This window comes from Lethenteron reissneri, chromosome 26 (assembly GCF_015708825.2).
Source record: "Lethenteron reissneri isolate LAM-NWPU_2019-01 chromosome 26, ASM1570882v1, whole genome shotgun sequence".
Lineage (NCBI taxonomy): Eukaryota > Metazoa > Chordata > Hyperoartia > Petromyzontiformes > Petromyzontidae > Lethenteron > Lethenteron reissneri.
This window is the reverse complement of record NC_083804.1, coordinates 4234348-4256560: the sequence shown is the minus strand read 5'-3', so window position 1 is coordinate 4256560 and position 22213 is coordinate 4234348. Positions and strand designations below refer to the sequence as shown.

Here is a 22213-nt window from a genome sequence, read left to right as displayed (position 1 = left end):
AGGACCGGTTCAGATAATCGTCACTGGTGTTGGCTGTGAGCGGGAATCGAACTGGGGTCGCCGGGTTTTATAGCTCAGCGTGCTAACCGCTAGACGACCGCCCCCCACACACACATTCACACACTCACGTTCACACACACACACAGAGTGTGGACACGTCAAGTCACAGTGGTGAGCGTTGTCCTGAGCGAGCGGTGGAAATTCCACGTTCCCACGGGCGAGGGCTAGTGTGTGCCGTTGCGGCGGGGGCATCTCTCAACTTTTGGAAGATGCCCGCAGTGGCGCGTGGCGAAGGCTTCGGGAGAAGTCGTCCTGACTTTAAACTTTCGTGACTGCAGGAATTCATATTCTTTGATTATTTCGGTAAAGTCACGCAGATTTAAAAAATATATAATAAAAGCATCCTGATGAAGACAGCTTGTGTTGCGATCGAAACGTCGTGATATTTTTATTAATTTTCTTATTATTCTGTTTTTCTATCCACGTGACTTTACCGACAGAACCAAAGAATAAGAAGTCGTCCTTCACACGTGGCCCGACCTGTAAGTAAGAAACAAAAACGACGCTTGGAGGTTGAAGGATGATGCTGGGCGTGCTGGCTCGCTACTACAGCTGGATAGGGGGGGGGGCTCCAGCCTCCAAGGAGAGGCTGAGGCGTGGTGGTCCAGGGTGGTCTGCTGTCTGCTGGGGGATCACTCGTGGGGAGCGGTGGTGCAACGGTTAGTGCGCCGTGCTACGAACCCGGCGACCCTAGTTCGCTTCCCGCTCACGGCCAACACCGGTGACGATTTTATTAATCGGTTCTGGGCCTCGCCTAGGTCGACTCGGCATAAATTGTGTAACTGGTGTCACTGGGGAGACAAAGGAGGCCGGGTGTGGTGCTGGCCACCCACCCCCTTGTGTGCCGTACCAGCCTTCATAGGTGTTCGCTAACAGCACTTGGCCCAACAGTCTGTTAAGGCCATAAGGGGGGGGGGATTTGTCTTTGGCAGGGGTCAGCGTTTAGAACATACAAGGAGGTTGAAGAATGATGGTTGCTGGAGTTGTTGGTGGTGTTCGTAACGACAGTGGGGCAGTGGCAACACTCGTGTCGCACAGCAAGAGGTCCCGAGGTTCGATTCCCGACTCTGGCGGCTTTATGCGTTTTTATGGCTCTCCTGTTTTGTATGGGTTTCTCTATACTCACAGAGCTAAAACAACAACAACAATATACAATGTAGCTGGTATTGGGCCAAAATTACCTGCAAATTACTGAATTGGGATGACGGACACACAGAGCAGCCAGATTGCCCCTTACTGCCCGAAGCTGGCTCGACCCTCGTGACAAATGACTCTGGAGACCCAGGGAGAATTCCCTGGATAAATAAAGGACATCATTATTAAATGTTGACTTTCTTTTTTCTCTCTCCTGATGACGATTGCTTGCGTTGCGATCGAAACGCCGCAGTTTTTTTTTTTAATTTTGGTCATTTTCTTTGATCCTATCTACGTGACTTTACCGAAAGACCCAAGAATATGACATTATTATTATTATTAGATGGATGGATGGAGGCTACAAGGAAAATTGACAAGTGCGGTTCGGCTGTCTACTGCGGGATGGGGGTTGCCCCCTAAACGAGGATAGAGGTTGCCCCCTATACAACGATGGAGGTTGCCCACTACACGAGGGTGGGGGTTGCCCCCTACACCAGGACGGGGGTTGCCCCCATTAAGCGGAGGCTGAGACCGGGTGGCGTGTGGCTGGGAGCTGGGTTGGTGCTTGAGGGCGCCCTGCCCTTTGCCGAGGGATAACGAGCTCCGGGAAGCGAAATAAGGGGGCCCAGAGCGACCTCACTTGGGCCACGTAATTAGGGCGAGTGACACCGCCAGTCTCACGCACGGACATAGCTCGTCGACAGCGAGCGCTCGGCAGCAAGGCGCAGTGCGCGCGTGCGAGAACGTGAATGTGTGTGCGTGCGTGTGTGTGAACGTGAGTGTGTGTGTGTTAATGTGTGTGTGAGTTAATGTGTGTGTGTGTGAGAACGTGAGTGTGTGTGTTAATGTGTGTGTGAGTGTGTGTGTGTGTTTGAGAACGTGAGTGTGTGTGCGTGTGAATGTGTGTGAATGTATGTGTGTTTGAATGTGTGTGAACGTGAGTTTGTGTGCGTGTAGTGCGTGTGAATGTGTGTGTGAACGTGTGTGCGTGTGTAGTGCGTGTGAATGTGTGTGTGTGTGAACGTGTGTGTGTGTGTGAACGTGAGTGTGTGTGAATGTGTGTGTGTGAGAACGTGAGGTCATCTCAGTCAGTCGACCCGTGGCACCTGGGTCTGCCCCGTGACCTCCTGCCAGCGGGCGTTCGACACTTCACGTGGCATCAAGGTGCACATGGCCTGGCACAAGTGTCATGGTGACGTCACCGCCACTTAGTGGCGAATGGCGGTTGTTGTTGTTGTGTGAGAACGTGAGTGTGTGTGTGCAAATCTGGAGTGAATGTGTGTGAACGTGTGTGTCGTGAATGTGTGTGTGTGAACGTGTGTGTCGTGAATGTGTGTGTGTGTGAACGTGTGTGTCGTGAATATGTGGGGAGCGGTAGTGTAAGCGATTAGCGCGCTGCGCTACGAACCTGGCGACACGAGTTCGATTCTCGCTCACGGCCAACACCGGTGACGATTATTTGCACCTGTTCTGGGCCTCCCCTAGGTCGACTCAGCCTCAAATGAGACAAAGGCGGCCGGGCGTGGTGTTCGCCAACCCAATCCCTCGTGCGTCGTGTCGGCCTGTATAGGTGCTCGCTAAAAGCACTTGCCCCAACAGTCTGCTGAGGCTATACGGGGGGCGCGGGGGGGATCTTTGTCTTTGTTTTTGAGTTTAAGTGTGTGTAGCTATTTTCCGTTATTGAAAGAAGTGTGCGCAGGGGCGCGCGTGTTGCGTTGGGAGGGAGGCGACGAGGAGGAGGAACTTTGATATTTCGGGATGTTGGAAGGGCAAACGAATTAGATAGGAGGTTGGGGACCTAATTACCCGCGTATAATTGGGGGCTGGGGAATTGGGCTGACGTCCTTCTAGCGCAGACCCAGGATCAATTATGTTTAGGGAGCATCTGCACAGGGCGCGCTAATGAGTTCCATTAGACGGGCGCGCGCAGCGCGACACCACGTGTCCAAGGGGGAAGGAGGAGGTGGGTGGTGGGGGTGCAAGGGGGGCAAAGGGGGGTGGGGGCAAGGGAAGGGATGGGTGGTGGGGGGCAAGGTGGTGGGGGGCAAGGGGGTGGGAGACAAGGGGGTGGGTGGTGGGGGTGGAGAGCAAGGGGGTGGGGGGCAAGAGGGGTGGGGGGCAAGAGGGGTGGGGGGCAAGAGGGGTGGGGGGCAAGGGGGTGGGTGCTAAGGGTGGGGGGCAAGGGGGGTTGTGTGGGGCAAGGGGGGTTGTGGGGGTGGGTGTGCCCCCCCCCACCTCTATGCAGACAGAACAACAACAGCTGTACGCGTGCCGCGTGTTTCCACGCAATGAATTAAACGCCGCCCGTCATTTATCCGCAAGAGTCAATTTGAGTCTCGAAACTCTTTTTGTTGCTGCTGCTGCGTTGCTGGTTGCGATGCAGACGGGGGAACCCGCCCTGCGATGGAGATGTTTACACCGATTCATTATTAATTCATGTTCTGTGAACCCGTCCTGGATCTCCCTCTAGGTCGACTCGGCCGCAACGAGTTCCCTCGTGCGGTGCGCGAACATCGCCGCTCACGACGGAGACCCCCAGGCGGTCGGGCGTGGTGGTGCTGGCCACCCCACGACCTCGCGTAAGCCCTCGCGGCCTTCACAGGTGCTGCTACTCGCTAACAGCACTTGCCCCAACAGTCTGTTACAGGCTACACGGGGGATCTCTGTCTTTGGTGGTGGTGATGGTGGAGGGGGCAGGAGGGATACGTGAAGGGTGTAGTAGGGAGTGCGGGAGAGAGGAGGGAGTGTTTCTCAGGAATGTTCGCGAGCCGAGGAGTGCAGGAGGGAGAGGCGTAGAGAGTGGGGGAGTGTTTAGGAGTGAGGAGAGAGAGCGAGAGAGAGTGTGAGTGTTTGTGTAGGGGAGTTGGTTAGGGGAGTCGTAGGTGGTTAGGGAGAGCGTGAGAAGGGGAGGGGAGTACACGGTGTGGAAAGGGAGGATCTTGTGAGTGCATCAGCGGTTAAGGTAGCGGTGGGATGGATGGAGTATGGGAGTGCAGGCGAGAATAGGGGAGCGCAGAGAGAGAGAGGGGGGGGGGGCGCAGAGAGAGGGGTGGAGCGCAGAGAGAGGGGGGGAGCACAGAGAGAGGGGGGGGGGGCACAGAGAGGGGGTGGAGTCTGGGGTATCGCGGGAGGAGGAGGAGGGGGGGATGAGGGGGGAGCGACAGACGCATTCACGGAGCCCGAACCCTGGAGAATTCACTCGCCCGGCTTAAAACGCGCGCGCTGCTGTCGGATGAGAGACACGCAGAGCCACTGACGGTGTCACACAGAGAGACACCGAGGGAGAGAGACACGCACACACACACACACGGCGGAAGACAGGCAGCGTACCGCGAGAGACGGCCACCGATTGACAGACAGAGACACGCACAGCGGGAGTCGGAGAGAGACGCAAATATAGATTCAGAGAGGCACGTAGAGTCAGAGTGAGACGTAGATTCCGAGAGACATAGGCTCCGATCGAGACAAAGAGAGAGATGAAGACACGCACACAGAGACACTGAGTGATCGATTCAGTGAGACACAATAGAGTCAGAGAGATACACCGCGAGAGAGAGAGAGAGCGATACATGCACAGAGATAGGTTTAGTGCGACACGCAGAGAGAGAGAGACACACAGGGAGAGAGTCGGGGAGTCGCTGGGAGTCGCCGAGGAGTCGGATCTGCTGGGATTTGTTTTCGTGCGGCACCAGCGCCTCCGCCGTGCGCCCTGTTCACCCCCGCAGGTAAAGAGCACGTGTCTCATAGTGCACGCACACAGTGTACACGCACAGAGTGTACACACACAGTGCACACACACACAGTGCGCACGCACAGAGTCTACGCACACAGTGTACGCACACAGACCAGACACACCAGTACACTCACAAATCGACGGAGACTCAACGCTCACCCATCACTCACCAGCCACTTTCACTCACCAGATGCCACTCACCAGACCCTCACCAAGGACATGTGACGGACTACATGGGCTGGCTGTGAAGGCGACGTCACGGCACGAGGCGTCGTCAGGGCAGCAAGCTTCGCTCCGTCCTGCTCGGCAGCACGCGACTCGTTCAGCGTTTGGTGACGGATTGTTTTTAAGTTTATTGCCTGGGTCAAAGGTCCTTGGTTTGGTTTTTTTTGCAGGTCAGAATGAGCCCTCGTCGGACCTTGTACGAGGAAAGTTACCCGACTAAGTGCAGTGACTACTGGCTGGCTGACTGAGAAAGCGGGATGAAATGCATAGCTGGCAGCACGTCCTACGGATGGGATGATGCGACAAAGACAAAGATCCCCCGTATAGCCTCAACAGACTGTTGGGGCAAGTGCTTTTAGCGAGCACCTATGAAGGCCGGAACGGGTGACCAGCACCACGCCCGACCGCCTTTGTCTCCCTTGTGACGATGTTTTTTTACGCGCCGCACCAGGTACCCATTTGCGGCTGAGTCGACCTAGAGGAAGCCCAGGAAAGGTTTAAATAATCGTCACCGGTGTTGGTCGTGAGCGGGATTCGAACTAGGGTCGTAGCGCAGAGCGCTAACCACTAAACTACCGCTCCCCACGGGTGATGTGACACACGCACACGTCGTGATAACATTATTTTGACGCTGAGCTTGGCCAGAAAAGACTCGCTGAGTCGCATGACTATTTTTTCAAGAGGGTCCTGCCAAGCGTGCCACGGTGGCGAGATGTTAACTTCCTCGCCTGGTATGCAGGAGGTCGTGAGTTCGATCCCGACCCTGACACCTGTTGTATCTTTGGAGTTTGCACGTTCCCCTGGTGGTTGTGTGGATTTTCTTCCAGTATTTCCGTCCAGATTTAGAAACGTGCGTTTACAGTATTTGACTGCTGCTACACATTTCCACGTGATAAGCCACTTGGTTCAGCTGTCATTTGTGGCCAGGACGCTTCTTAAAAAAAGTTAGATTGCTCAATGGGCTTTGCCTGGTAAAATAAAAACAGTTTTAAAGTTTTCGCAGAAGGCAGCGACGACTGCGATGTGTTATCACGCTTAAGAGTATGGTTGCGATGTCATTTTTCTAATTTGGAATATTTTTGTTTCTTACCATGACGCCGGCACACAACGGCCCTGCGCTTGCAAACGACCGCTACTTGAGCTGTAACGCCAACTGTGAAGCGTGTTGTATGTTATGGTCAACCCGTCACGCAGTATTAATCGGGGCGGCCGCTGGAATTGAAACCGTGAACTTCCGCAAAAAAATATCACATCCGCAGTATTAACCTGGGCGGCTGTTGGAATTCGAACCTCTCCCGGGCAGAGGCGAACGCGTTACCGCTGGGACACGTCACCGCCCTATAATTAGCATGCACGTGAGTAGCAAAATAATGGCCCATTAGGCATGCGCATAGGGCATTAGGGTCACGCGCATTGTCTTACCGTAATTGCACTAACATAAGTTCGATCATTATTATTATCATTAAAAGCCATACTTGTTGAACGCACTCTCTCGTACATATATAATGTGAGTAAGTACACACGTACAAAAACACCCCCCCCCCCATAGCCTTTAACAGACTGTAAATACTAATTTAAATTGTTAGCGAGCACCAATGAAAGCCGGCACGGCACACAAAAAGGATGGGGCTTGGTCAGCATCACGCCTGGCCGTCTTTGTCTCCCTCGTGATGATCTTTTACGCACCGCAACGGGCACTCGTTTAAGGCCGAGTCAACCTAGGGGAGGCCCATAGAATTCGTGAGCGGGAATCGAACTCGGGTTGCCACTTGTGTTGGCAGTGTTGGCTTGTGTCCTGGGCTGCCCACAACACAAGTTTAAAATATTGAGCACATTAAAGTTTAGGAACGTTTATTCAGTAAAAATTATAATAATATACTAACAGTATAAACTTGCGGTAGGGTTCTTGTTAACGATTATAATACAGCACCATACTGTAATCAAATAAATCGATAGTCAGGGGGTACGGCAAACGGTCAGATGGGGCCCCAATATTCGATTTGACTCGCACGGTCGCACCGAGGGCTATCGCATAACGCGGCTCATCCTGCCTCATCACGATCATTGGGCTCACGGTCTCGAACATCTAACGCTGCAGGGGCTGCTGTCGAAAACAAACCTCGTGGCGGTCGTCAAGGGGATCCCCCAACTCGTAGCTTTGACCACCAGGCGTGGGGGTTGCGTGGATGGGCACGGCACGTCCTGGTGGATGGGGGGGGCACCTTTGCTGAGCGCGACGTGGCCCTCGATGGGCAAACGACGGAGTTGCGGCCGACGAATGGCACTCGTCCGGGGGGGAAAGTCACTCGCCGGGGAGATGGAGCGGCAGTGACACGGATCAGCTGGTGCGCTGAGGTGCCCGGCGCGTCGTCGCATCGTGCGATCGCGAGAGGCGACACGGGGGGGAGAGGGCTTTCGTGCAAGCAGTGGATTGAGCATGGCCGACGTAGACGATGACCTCGCTGAGCGTGCCGAGGAAGTGGATGCACGTGGTTGAGAAGGGGGACGAAGGCGGGGTGACTCCACACGGTGACTGACTCCGCTGTCTGCGCACTTTTATCATTCAATTATCTCCGGTCCAGCGTCCTCATTTGCTGTCGCCCGGACGGACGCTCGGCCACTTGCGATGAATCACAACACCAGCGGCCCCCCCTCGCCCACCCAGCAGGCTCCACACATCACACGCCACCGCACGTCGAGAGAGACCTCCACCGTGGCGATGTTTACACGCCGCAACGTGTCCTCGTTTGAGGCTGAGTCGACCTAGGGGAGGCCCAGGACCGGTTCGGATAATCGTCGAACCCGCGTCGCACGGTTCATAGCGCAGCGCGCTAACCACAACACTACCGTTCCCCACCCGACATCCGACTCGCTCCTAACAGCCCCCAGCCCATCCCCCACTCACCACCCCCCACTCACCCCTCTCCACCCCCCACTCACCTCTCACTCACCTCGCTCCCTCCCTCACTCACCTCGCTCCCCCCCCACTCCCCACCCCCCCACTCACCTCTCCCCCCCCCCACTCACCCCTCCCCACCTCCAACTCACCTCTCCCCACCCCCACTCACCACCCCCCACTCGCCTCTCCCCACCCCCCACTCTCCACCTCCCACTCACCACCCCCCACTCACCTCTCCCCACCCCCCACTCACCCCTCCCCCCCCACTCACCTCTCCCCACACCCCACTCACCACCCCCCCCCACTCACCTCGGCCCACCCCTCATTCACCTCGCCCCCACTCCCCACCCCCCACTCACCTCTCCCCACCCCCCACTCACCCCTCCCCCCCCACTCACCTCTCCCCACACCCCACTCACCACCCCCCCCACTCACCTCGGCCCACCCCTCATTCACCTCGCCCCCACTCCCCACCCCCCACTCACCTCTCCCCCCCCACTCACCCCCCCCACTCACCCCCCCCACTCACCCCCCCCACTCACCTCTCCCCACTCACCTCTCCCCACCCCCCAATCCCACGGCGCCCAGTGTTGACATCAGTAGGAGTAGGATGGGGGGTGCGGTGTGTGGAGGCACCAATCTTGAGCGCACGTTGCGATCGAAGTGCGCCGAGGAGTAATTAAGTGTAATTGGTTCTCGTTAGCGCCGCGCGTCTGCCCGTTTGGCCTCCTGCTCCCCCACCCTCTCTCTCTCTCTGTGTCTCTCTCCCTCAAGTCGCGTCCTCCCTCCCTCGTTACTAAACCATTTTTATATTTATTTATATATTTATTTGACCAGGTGAGGGCCCAGCTGAGCTCCGTGGCTCTTTTTGCAGAAGCGGCCCGGCTGTCACGAATGGTAGCTCAAAGAAAGCGGCCACAGACTCTAGACGCGTGGCGGTGTTGATTCTAAATGTGGAGGAGGGGAAAACCGGAGAACCCGGAGAAAAATCCACGCGACCACGGGGAGAGAGAGAGACACGCAAACTCCAAATATACAGCAGCAGGCGTCAGGGTCGGGATGGAACCCACGACCTCCTGCGTACCAGGCGAGGTGGTTAACATCTTCCTTACGAATCCCATCACCCGGTTACCTGATGCTCGGACATTTCTAGCATTTTCCATTGCAGTTCTGGAGGCGGGGGGGGGGTGATGATACGACGAGGGAGCGTGCATCATGAAGAGGGCGATTTTATCGTTCTGGAATGCCCCTCCCCACCCTCTTTGGTATACAGGGTGGTCCACATGGCTTCTAACCCCCATATAATTATCTCAAACTTAATATATGTTGTTTTTAAAGTAAGGTCTATTTAAAACAAATAAAAATGCAAAGGAAAAAAAATGTTAGGAGTCAATTGATTAGGGGTCAAATGATTAGGGGTCACGAGACACCTGGACCGCCCTGTACAGTATTGCATTTCTTTCCTTGATTTGTTTGACCGCGACTCACCCGTGTCCGATGATGTCAATTAATTCACCGTTATTGACCCCGAGGTCATTTCATTCAGTTCGGTTTTTTTTATGTGAAATACGAATTCAAAAAAACATATAGACCAAAATTCAAACGAACACAACTACGTTAATAAGGACTTTATCCTCGTTTGAATCATTCTCGTACATACGGTGGATTGTTGGACCACATAGGACCGTGAGAGATTAAGGGGTGGCTTGGGGAGGTCTTCATTCAGGAAGATGACAGCAAGAATGATCGATGTATCACAGGTGCGTCAGGTGCAATGCGGGTCGGCCCGGCAGATGGGGCATTCGACGTTATATCCAAGTCGGGAACGATATGTACGTGTGTTGAACTTCTTTCGCAGGTAGCGAACCGTGCTTCATCGGAGGTGCGGGGATTTGATGATGATGTAATTGTGTTAGGGCCAATGAAGAGCAATTATGAAGTGGTTTAGTTCTGCGTGGTTTCTCCATTCAGTTCGTGAATGCCGGATACATCCACCCAATCACCCACTCCATCACCCATTTACTCATTCACCTACTCACCTACTCACCAACCCATTCACCCACCCACTCACTTACCCACCAACCCATTCACCCACCCACTCACCTACTCACCAACCCATTCACCCACCCACCCACTCACCTACTCACCAACCCATTCACCCACCCACTCACTTACCCACCAACCCATTCACCCACCCACTCACCTACTCACCAACCCATTCACCCACCCACTCACCTACTCACCAAACAATTCACCCACCCACTCACCTACTCACGAACCCATTCACCCACCCACTCACCTACTTACCAAACCATTCAACCACCCACTCACCTACCCACCAACTCATTCACCCACCCACTCACCTACTCACCAACCCATTAACCTACCCACTCACCAACCCATTCACCCACCCACTCACCTACTCACCAACCCATTCACCCACCCAAATCGCCACCCACCCACCGACTCACCCAATCTGCCCAACCCCTTCACTTGTAGGCAATGACTCTATTGTGTATGCACGGGTCCTAGTTTGACGGAGAGAGAGAGAGAAAGAAAAAACTCCCCCATATAATACATAACACTAAATAAACATTTAGAGCAACCACCGTGGGCCACATCGGTAAGACAACAAATAAAAAACTACGCAGACACTGAATGCGTGAGTTGCCACAAGGCGGCGTGTACTTGCCATGGGCATCGACTCTGCATCACCCCCAAGCGAGTGACTTGGGCGGCACACGCTACGCGCACTCAACATCGCCCGCTGTCCTTCGGGGCTTGCTGAAACGAGCTGTGCCTGTACCATCTCGGTGTGTGGGAAGTCATCAGTAGGTTAAAACAAAACAAAAAAAATGTGGATCTATCTTGGTTTAAGGGCAGGAAACATGGAATGTCCACTCGGAGCCGGTAAGCGCACGCCAGACACGTTGGTAAAGTCAGTACTTTAGCATCATTATTTTCCTAACCGTATCGCTTCTACCAATCGCCAGGAATGTGCCCGATTGTGATAACAGATTAAGGGCGCTGACGTTGCCCCAGCGGGTTCGCCTCGAATTGCAGAGGTTCACGGATCGAATCCAGCTGCCGCCCTGGTTAATACTGCGTGTGCCTTAACCATGAAACTACTACTTCTAATACTAACGCGCACTCTGCTTCACTCACAGTGGACACGTTAAAGATCATCTTGACGTCACTCGCAAGAGTATGTGCCATTGTTCCTCGTTGGTTCTTTCGGTAAAGTCACGTTTAAAGATAAAATCATAAATTAAATAATAACATACGACGTTTCGATTGCAACACAAGCAATCATCATCAGGTATAAATGAAATAGCAACAAAATATCTAACCAGAAAACCATAGACAGACATATAAGCAGACAGATATCACCAAGATACATAGAGGGGGGGGGGGGGTGGCAGAGCTTTGTGACGTCATATTTGAGGGGGGGGGGGTCTGACTTTTCGTGACGCCGTGTGACGATGGGGGGGGGGGGGGGTCAAAAATTGTCAAAAATCGCGTGACGTCATTTATGGACGGCCCCTTACTGCCAGCAGACGTCATGCCCCCCGGGTCACGCTCGCAAACGAGACCCGCCCGTGTCTCTTGAGTTTACACCTCATGGTGAAGGTTTCATCCTGATGATGAGGGGTGGTCCAGACGCCTCGTGACCCCCATTTAATTCTCTACAACGTAAATATTTTTTCACGTATAGTTTAACTACACAAGACATCTGGACCACCCTGTTTAGCACTGTACTGTACTTCTATGGCCCAACGTCTGTGCTCTCCGTATGGTCAAACACAACTCTCACGAAGCTCTCATTCAGCAGTAGATCGATCATGGCTGATGATGATTTGGGGAATGATAAAGTGAAAGAGTAAAAGTCAAAGTAAACTGAGGGAGATAGAGAGAGTGGGAGGCAAAGGAAAAACGAGGAGGGATAACGAGAGGGAATGAGAGAGAGAGAGGTGCAGACATCAGTCGTGAGAGAACGAAGAGACGTGACATTCATCGGAAGGGATGGAAACGAGAGAGACTTTTGACTTTTAAACAACTTTTATTGCCGCCAGCAGCAACAGCACTGGAGGCGATTTCGATATAAAATACACAAAATCACCAGCAAACAAATGAAAATAAACGCCACAAAGCCACGCGCTGTGGCGCTAATAGCACCGCTCACAACACGAAGTAAAAGCCACGTGGTGGTGGTGGTTGTGGTGGTCATCGCGCACGCCACGTTGACGAGCGAGCGCTTCAGAAGGTGAACACTAGGGTGCCGTCCACGGGGAAAACGGGAGAGAGAGACACACAGGGAGAGCAAGGGTGAGAGATAAGGAGGAGAGAGATAGCGGAAGAGACAGGGAATTGAGAGAGAGAGCAGCACTTGTATAAAAAAATATTATAATACTACAAATATTACATAGAAAATATAGGGGGAACATAGACATGGAGTAGGGAGAGAGGGGGTACAGAGAGAGAGAGAGGGGGTAGATAGAGGGAGAAGGGGTAAGGAGAGCAGAGCGTGACATCTATTGCGAAATCTCTCATTTAAAAGGGGTGGGGGGGATGGTTTACACAAAGCAAAGCATAAAAAAAACGAAATGATGAACGAAGCAAAGTGCCGACTACACCGATCATCTTCTTGTTTCCACTGATCGTAAAAAAGAGAGAGAAAGCGAGCGAGCGGGAGTTAAAGTAAAAAGTTCGCAGGCAGTGGCTTGGTGTGGGGGAGTGAACGAGGGGAGGAGGAGGGGGAGAGAAAGTCAGGGTTGAGGAGGAGGAGGGATGCAGACAAAGAGGAAGAATAAAGGAGAGAAAAGAAGAGAAAGCGGCAATGAAAAGAGCAGTAGCGACTCGACGGGGAGAGAGGGGGGGAGGGAGTGAGAGGGATCGCAGTGGGGTTTAGGAGGTTGGGGTTTAGGAGGTTGGGGTGGGGTGGGTGGGGTGGGTGGGTGCTTGTGGGGCATTGAATCTCATTAATTAGCGAAGAGTCAATGGGGCAGCGTCAGAGAACCCGAGCCCCATCCGTGTCTCCTCCTCCTCCTCTTCTTCCATTGTCCCGCTTGCGGAGAGTGAGTGGCGTAGGCAGAGAGAGAGAGAGAGTGCGTGTGGGTGGGTGGGTGGAGAGCGTGTGACACACACTGACACCCACACTGGCAGGGTGAGAGTGCGTGTGGGTGGAGAGCGTGTGACACACACACACTGACACCCACACTGGCAGGGTGAGAGTGCGCGTGGGTGGAGAGCGTTTGACACACACACACTGACACACACACTGACACCCACACTGGCAGGGTGCGTGTGGGTGGAGAGCGTGTGACACACACTGACACACTGGCAGGGTGAGAGTGCGTGTGGGTGGAGAGCGTGTGACACACACACACTGACACCCACACTGGCAGGGTGCGTGTGGGTGGAGAGCGTGTGACACACACACACTGACACCCACACTGACACACCCACACTGACACACACACTGACACACACCCACACTGACACACTGACACACATCACCCACACTGACACCCACACTCACAGGGCGAGATCGACGCACGAGGAGTTCCGCGTTTGTGCGTGAATCGTGGACGCTGGGGGAATCTCTTCTCCAAACCCCTCCAGCGCGCTCTCCCCTCTCTCCCTCCTCTCCCCCTCCTCTCTCCACTCTCTCTCTCGCTCTAAGAGATCAGCCCAGCCTCTCGTTCCCTCTCTCTCTCTCTCCCTGTCCCTGATTCTGTCCCTACGTCGCTTTGTCTCTCGATCTGTCCGCAAGCTCGCGGTGGCCGTCACTCTGCCTCGTGCTGTCTCGAGTCATCACCCCGGTGTCTCTGTCACTCAGTCTGCCTCTTTGTGCCCGTCTCCCTCCTTATTTATGTGTGTGTCTCTGTGTGTGTGTCTCTCTCTGTGTGTGTGTCTCTCTGTGTGTGTCCCAGGCTGTCTCCCTTCGTCTCATAGTTTGTATCCGCGTGTTTCCTTATTGTCCACAAATCCACACTACCGGTGACTCTCTCTCTCTCTCTCCGGGTGTAACCTCGTTATCATTATTTCGTGGCATAATCTCTTTCACTTTCTCTCCAACGCATTTTGTTTCTCTCCCTCTCTCTTTCTCTTCAAATCTCCCTTCTCCCCATATCTCTCTCTCCATACATCTCCCCCCTCTCGCCTTCAACGCTCCGTGCCGCTTTCTCTCCCCCCCCTCCCTCTCATCACTTCGCAGTCTCCCTGTGATGCTGGACATGACAGGTCAGTGAGGTCGGTGTCTCCTGTGTGACCGCGTCCGAGTTGAACACGCAGTACACACACAGAGCACACGTATATACACACACTACACACAGTACACACAGTACACACGTGCACATACACACTACACACTCCGTACACACATACACACAGAGCACACGTGCACATACACACTACACACACCATACACACAAACACAGTACACACACAGCACACACAGCACAGACACATATACACACTACACACATACACACACGCAGTACACACACAGTACACACATATACACACTACACCCACCGTACACACACACACAGTACACACACAGTACACACAGTACACACAGAGCACACACATATACACACTACACACATACAGACACGCAGTACACACACAGAGCACACACAGAGTGCATATACACACACTACACACACCGTACACACACACACAGTACACATATACATGTTCACAGTACGAATACACTGTGCATACATTACACATAGGCAATACACACAGTACACACACTCACAGAGTACACGTGCACACACACACTACACACATCGTACACACACACGGTACACATATACATGTTCACAGTACGAATACACTGCATACAGTGCACATAGGCAGTACATACTGGCAGTACACATACACAAACCATATACACTACATGCAACACACATACAATACATGCATAGCAGTGCACACACGCACACATTGTACACAACAGTACATTGGCACAGTACATACCCAGTACACAAGCATAAATTACATACGATGCACAGTGCCACAGTGCAAACACGCAGTACACATGCGGTAGAGAGCATACGAACAGTCCAGACGACACACACACTACAGTACTTACATCACACAGATTACAAACAGTACTGCATATACATAGTATGCACACAGTACTCACGACATGTGCATGTTTAGTCGAATGCTCTGTGTCAATGATGGGTGGTGATTACAGGGATGGTTGTGTCGTGGTTAGAGTAAATGTGTGGCTGAGTGAGTGCTGTTTCAATGTGTGACTGAGTGAGTGGTGGTTACAGGAGTGGCTGGGCTGTGGTTACAGTTACAATTGAGTGGTGGTTATAGTTGCTGGGTCGTGGTTGTTAGTTGTGCTTGAGTGATGGCTAGATTCTTTCCATCAACCTCGCCTTATATATGATCAACCACAGCGGTATTAAAGTTTGAATGAAAATTACAGTATTGTTAAAAGTTAGGCTCTGGGTGACGATTACATTTTGGTACCGTTATAGATGCACGAGTTTGGGTTCAAGTCTTATGACTTATTGTCAGAGTCTACGTAAGATTTCGAGCTCGAGTCAATATTTAGTTTCGAGTGTCACGTTAGGCTATTGCAATGTGAGTGGACGTTTGCGTTTAGGATTTCGGCCTCAGAGTTTAGCATTCATGGAGACGCTGTGGTGTCTGAGGTTAGTCCGATGGGTTTAGGCCTCGGCAAGTGTGACTACAATCATTGTCAAGCGTAACGATCAGCGTAGAGGCTACGGGATTGGGGGTTTAAGGGTGAAGGGTTATATGCATTGGGGTTACAGTTCAAGTTACGGATAGAATTGCTTGTGAGCATTAGCGATGGGGTTTCGGGCTTGAGGGGTTAAAGGTTAGATGGGGCGGGGGGAGGGGTTGGGGTAAGGGTTAGAGGTGCCCCTTAAATCATGACAGCACCCACCACCACCAGCACCACCAGCACCCTAATCATAGCCGTCCAGAAGTCGCGACCTCACCGAGTCCTAATTAAGGACGAGCCGTGATTAGAAGGAAGCAATCTGACGATGCCTGCGTTGGGGGGTGGGGGCTGCCTTTTTCCCCCTTCCTCCTCTGTTTCCTTTTTCGTTTTAAAGCTTGAGCTGCCGCGTTAATTACGAGAATTCCCAAACGAGAGATGACGCTTAGATTGAAGAAGACGAAAAAGACGACTCTACGATTTGGATCGCAATTGGGGGTGGGGGGGGGGTGGGGAGGGGGGGCATCGCTTACGGGTTATAGGGTTAGTTTTGCGGAATGGTGGTTAATCGGAGCCCGTGTATATAACGCGAACACGGCCAAAATCCACATCCACATGACCAGATCAAGTGCTTATGATGGCCCCCTCTCTCAGCCAGCCCCTGCCAGAGCCCCCACCCCTTGCCTCTTGACTTATGAGCCTAAGGGGGGGTGGGTTCCGGTGATGTTGGCTAGAGTCGGGGTGGGCGGTGATGGGGAGGATGAAGATTGTGATGGGGAGAGGCAGATTGGTCATGGGAGAGTGTGGGTGTGGGGGGTGAGAATGGGGTGCTGATGTGAGGGACAGTGGTTGTGACCGCTGGAGGAGAGAAAATCAAATTGTTTGTCATGGAGAGATTGGGAGCGATGATGGTGGTTCTGCCGAGAGGATAGCTTGTGATGGTGGTGAGAGGGAGCAGGGCTGTGATGATGGCCAAGGATGAGAGGTGGCTGTTGATGATAGGGATCGGGAGGTGATGGAGAGGGTAGGGGAGTGGAGGGTGGTAGTGGTGGACAGTGGTTGTGGTGCTGGAGGAGAAGTGAGTTATGGTGCGAAAATAGATGAGCGGGTGTGGTGGGCTGGGGGATTTAAGGATGGTGGTGATGTAACAATTGAGGAAGATTGTGATGGGAGAACAGGGGGTTGAGATGGGACATTTTGAGATGATAGCGGTGATGGGTGGAGGAGGTGAGTGGGGGGCTGCTGTGATGCGGAGAGGTATGGTGGTGATGTTACAATGAGGAAGATGACGATGGGAGAACAGGGTGTGTGTGTGTGTGTGAGAGATGGTAATGGTCTTGGTGATAACGGTGATGGGTGGAGGAGGGGTGCTGCGATGTGGGAGAGGAGGAGGAGGAGGATGATGATGATGGTGGTTGAAGAAGAGTAGCGATGTGTCTTTAGGCAAGAGGGGGGAGGTATGAGGTTTCTGGGGGGTGAGGTTTGAATCTAAATTGTGTTTCTGATGTTTCGCAGTAACGAGTTTTGCCGCGGCACAGATTACATGTCATACAGGGCGCCCCGCGTTTTACTGCTCTAATGAATGAGAGGCGGTGGCCAGACAGATTAGCCCGGGTCGGAGAGAGAGAGAGGGAGAGAGTGTGGGGAGAGAAGAGGGGTGGGGAGAGGGGAGAGAGAGAGGGGCGGGAGTGGAGAAAGATGGTGTTGATTGGATGTGTGGGGAGGTACGGGTTAGGTTAGAGGGTCTCCCAAGTTGAAAGTGATTATGATGACAGTGCTGCTGCTGCTGATGGTGGTGGTCTTGGCGGTGGTAGTGATGATGCTTGTGGTGGTGATGATGGTGGTGGTGATGATGTTGGTGGTGGTGGTCTTGGTGGTGATGATGGTGGTGGTGGTGGTGATGGTGGTGGTCTTGGTGGTGGTGATGATGGTGGTGGTGGTGATGATAATGATGGTGGTGATAATGGTGGTGGTCTTGGTGGTGATGATGGAGATGATGATGGTGGTTATGGTGGTGATTATAATGATGGTGGTGATAATGGTGGTGGTCTTGGTGGTTATGATGGTGATAATGATGGTGGTTATGGTGGTGATGATAATGATGGTGGTGATAATGGTGGTGGTCTTGGTGGTGATGATGGTGATGATGATGGTGGTTATGGTGGTGATGATGGTGGTGGTGGTGATGATGGTGGTGATGATGGTGGTGATGGTGGTGATGATGGTGGTCTTGGTGGTGGCGATGATGGTGGTGATGATGGTGGTGGTGGTGGTGATGGTGGCGATGGTGGTGGTGATGATGGTGGTGGTGATGATGGTGGTAATGATGGTGGTGATGGTGGTGGTGATGATGATGGTCTTGGTGGTGATGATGGTGGTGGTGCTGCTGATGATGGTGGTGGTGATGATGATGGTGGTGGTGATGATGGTGGTGGTGGTGATGGTGGTGGTGGTGGTGATGATGGTGGTCTTGGTGGTGATGTTGGTGGTGGTGATGATGGTGGTCTTGGTGGTGATGGTGGTCTTGGTGGTGGTGATGATGGTGGTGATGATGGTGGTGGTGGTGGTGATGATGGTGGTGGTGATGGTGGTGGTGGTGATGATGGTGGTCTTGGTGGTGGTGGTGGTGGTGGTGATGATGATGGTGGTCTTGGTGGTGGGGTGATGATGATGGGGGTGGTGATGATGGTGGTCTTGGTGATGATGATGATGGTGGTCTTGGTGGTGGTGATGATGGTGGTGGTGGTGATGGTGGTGGTGGTGATGATTGTGGTGGTGCTGATGATGGTAGTGGTGATGGTGATGATGGTGGTGATGGTGGTGGTGGTGATGGTGGTGGTGGTGATGATGATGGTGGTATTGTTAATGACGATTCAGTCGGTTTACCGCCATCGAATTGAAGTGAAGGTGATCGATAGTTCTGGGTATCCCGTTCGTGGTTGGAATGTCACCATCGCGTCTCATGCTGGGGCTTATGTTATGGTTATAGTTGACGTTAGATTTGTTGAGTAATGTGTTAGGGTGAGTGTTATACCAAGTATTAGTATTTCGTGTTCAGTGTTTGCTGTGCAGTATAGTTGTTAGTTGATAGGGTTAGGGTCTTGGCTCATGTCAGAGTTGGCACTTTGTTCGCGGTACATCTCCGTCGAGGTCAAGGTTTGGCTTTCGGGGTGTGCATTGCATTGCTGTTTTAGTGCAGTCGAGGCCGAGTCAGGGGCGGTGTTAACGGTGCAAAGCTCGCAGTCGAGTGTTCGTGTGTTAGGCTGTTGATTCATGTCAAAGCTAGGGTTAGTTCTGTGTTAGGAGGGGCTACGGATATGGAGGCACAGTAGGCCTGATTCGTGTACAATTAGTGTTTCCGACTTTTGCGGAAGAAAATAAATAAATAAAACCTTTTTGAAAAACACGCTTTAATGAAATGTACCGTACTAGTAATGGAAGAACTCCACGACTCCAGGAAGTGGCCCCGAAGCTTGCCATAACGTAAGGGACCCGTGGTCATTTACAGCCAACGTCAGTTTACCGTGGACAATTAGAGCCAAGCTGAAACATAACATATTACAATTTTAAAAAAATATATATGCTTTATTTTATCTTTTATGATAGAATATACTATCGTCATCCGTATGACATAAGTACTGTATACCATGTTTGCAGTCGATACCACATTGGGAAGTGGGTTAAAATTGAGTTACAAGATTTGAGGATACAACGACAGAGTGAGTTAAATGAAATCTCGATTTAAAGCTTTCGTGACTGCAGGGATTCATCTTCTTGGTTCTTTCGGTAAAGTCACGAACCAAGAAGGTTAAATGAAATCGTGTAAATTAAAAATGCCCAGCCGCTCCGATTTATTTCGCCAGATGTCATTGGTGGAGCACCATTCCGCGCCGGAGCTCTCGGCCAATCAGTGGCTGTGGTTCGTGTTGGTGGTGTGGTTAGTGGTGGTGGTGGTTAGTGTTGGTGGTGTGGTTAGTGTTGGTGGTTAGTGGTGGTGGTGGTGTGTTTAGTGTTGGTGGTGTAGTTAGTGTTGGTGGTGTGGTTAGTGTTGGTGGTGGTGTGGTTAGTGTTGGTGGTGGTGGTTAGTGGTGGTGTGGTTAGTGTTGGTGGTGTGGTTAGTGTTGGTGGTTAGTGGTGGTGGTGGTGTGGTTAGTGTTGGTGGTGTGGTTAGTGTTGGTGGTGTGGTTAGTGTTGGTGGTGGTGTGGTTAGTGTTGGTGGTGGTGGTGGTGGTTAGTAGTGGTGGTGTGGTTAGTGTTGGTGGTGTGGTTAGTGTTGGTGGTGTGGTTAGTGTTGGTGGTTAGTGTTGGTGGTGGTGGTGGTGGTTAGTGGTGGTGGTGTGGTTAGTGTTGATGTTGGTGGTTAGTGTTGGTGGTGTGGTTAGTGTTGGTGGTTAGTGTTGGTGGTGTGGTTAGTGTTGGTGGTTAGTGTTGGTGGTGTGGTTAGTGTTGGTGGTGTGGTTAGTGTTGGTGGTGGTGGTTAGTGGTGGTGGTGGTGTGGTTAGTGTTGGTGGTGTGGTTAGGGTTGGTGGTGGTGGTTAGTGGTGGTGGTGGTGTGGTTAGTGTTGGTGGTGTGGTTAGTGGTGGTGGTGTGGTTAGTGGTGGTGGTGTGGTTAGTGGTGGTGGTGTGGTTAGTGTTGGTGGTGGTGTGGTTAGTGGTGGTGGTGTGGTTAGTGGTGGTGGTGTGGTTAGTGTTGGTGGTGGTGTGGTTAGTGTTGGTGGTGGTGTGGTTAGTGTTGGTGGTGGTGTGGTTAGTGGTGGTGGTGTGGTTAGTGGTGGTGGTGTGGTTAGTGTTGGTGGTGGTGTGGTTAGTGGTGGTGGTGTGGTTAGTATTGGTGGTGTGGTTAGTGTTGGTGGTGGTGTGGTTAGTGTTGGTGGTGGTGTGGTTAGTGGTGGTGGTGTGGTTAGTGTTGGTGGTGGTGTGGTTAGTGGTGGTGGTGTGGTTAGTGGTGGTGGTGTGGTTAGTGTTGGTGGTGGTGTGGTTAGTGTTGGTGGTGGTGTGGTTAGTGTTGGTGGTGGTGTGGTTAGTGGTGGTGGTGTGGTTAGTGGTGGTGGTGTGGTTAGTGTTGGTGGTGGTGTGGTTAGTGGTGGTGGTGTGGTTAGTATTGGTGGTGTGGTTAGTGTTGGTGGTGGTGTGGTTAGTGTTGGTGGTGGTGTGGTTAGTGGTGGTGGTGTGGTTAGTGTTGGTGGTGGTGTGGTTAGTGGTGGTGGTGTGGTTAGTATTGGTGGTGGTGGTTAGTGTTGGTGGTGGTGTGGTTAGTGTTCGTGGTGTTGCTAGCGTTGGTGGTGGTTAGTGTTGGTGGTGTGGTTAGTGTTGGTGGTTAGTGTTGGTGGTGGTGTTAGTGTTGGTGGTGTGGTTAGTGTTGGTGGTTAGTGTTGGTGGTGTGGTTAGTGTTGGTGGTGTGGTTAGTGTTGGTGGTGTGGTTTAGTGTCAGTGGATGCTTCGTGGTTGAGCTGCGGCAGAGAGGAGCGGCGCTGTGGGAGTACAGCTCGTTCATCATCCGCTGTCGCAATTAATTTCCCACTCGGCCACTGATGAGACCCCCCCCACTACCCCCCCACTAGCCCCCCCCACAACCCTCCCCCACTACCCCCCCCCCACTCTTCCCAGCACCTGCCAAGTTGGGTCACGTGGCCAATGACACAGCAATGCTCGCCACATCCATAATGGTACATGTAATAGCCATACCGAGATAATTAAAACATATAATTAAATGCATAATTACAGCATTGAATTAATAGCGCGTTGCGTTAATAACAGCAAGGTTGAGCAACAAAAAAAAGCCCATTGTAGGCATAGTAACGGCACCGCGCTGTGTGGAATTACAATAATCGTGCGTTCGAACATATATTTGTGTTGCCATCGCATAAATGATGCTGATGATAATGACCAATGTAATCTGGGTACCGATTTGCATTGATTCAGATGTCACAGGCGCCCTCCACCTCAACGCACTGTGCCCGCCACGGTGCGAGAGACGGTGAAAGCTCCCGGTTCAGATGGGGGGTATCACTGTGGACACCAATCGGAGAAAGGCGATCGGTTGTTGGACCGAAATTAGCGAAACTTCTCTCGTTTACCAAAGAGGTTGTACACATCTTCCCCCCCCACCCAATACCTTCCGATTAGCACGGCTGGCTGCGTACGACGCGATAAAAGTTCAGAATCAACACTCGGAACATTTTTACAGGGGGAATCCGATGAGCTGCAAAGCTCTTTGTGTTTTTAACAGATGTTCAGTAGGGGCAGGTCAGAACGTTACAACAACAAACAATACAAACCACGATAGGAGTGCAAAGTATACGAAAGGTAAACAAATAATTAAATATATACAGACAAATGAAACTAAACAAATTGTTTCGTCTTACCACGTAAGGCCCACTGAGCTATTAGCTTCTTTTTCAGAAGCAACCTGGCCACAAATGATGGCTCAACGAGGTGGCCTATCATGGA

The 22213-nt window shown here is 52.3% G+C and overlaps 1 protein-coding gene across 2 annotated transcripts in view; it reads left to right on the top strand.

The window, feature by feature from the left end:
- The first annotated feature begins 4388 nt into the window (after positions 1 to 4388).
- Positions 4389 to 22213, top strand: part of LOC133347524 (LIM domain only protein 3-like) — a 36576-nt gene continuing 18751 nt past the window's right edge. Inside the window, exon 1 of one of the 2 annotated variants that reach the window (XM_061559855.1) lies at positions 4389 to 4919. Coding sequence is in view for 1 of the 2 variants with exons in the window: in XM_061559854.1 (XP_061415838.1) it covers positions 14279 to 14294 (16 nt within the window). In the remaining variant the exon portion in view is untranslated. Of the gene's footprint in view, positions 4920 to 13271; positions 14295 to 22213 lie in introns of those variants that run through there. The other variant, XM_061559854.1, reaches the window with a different exon arrangement.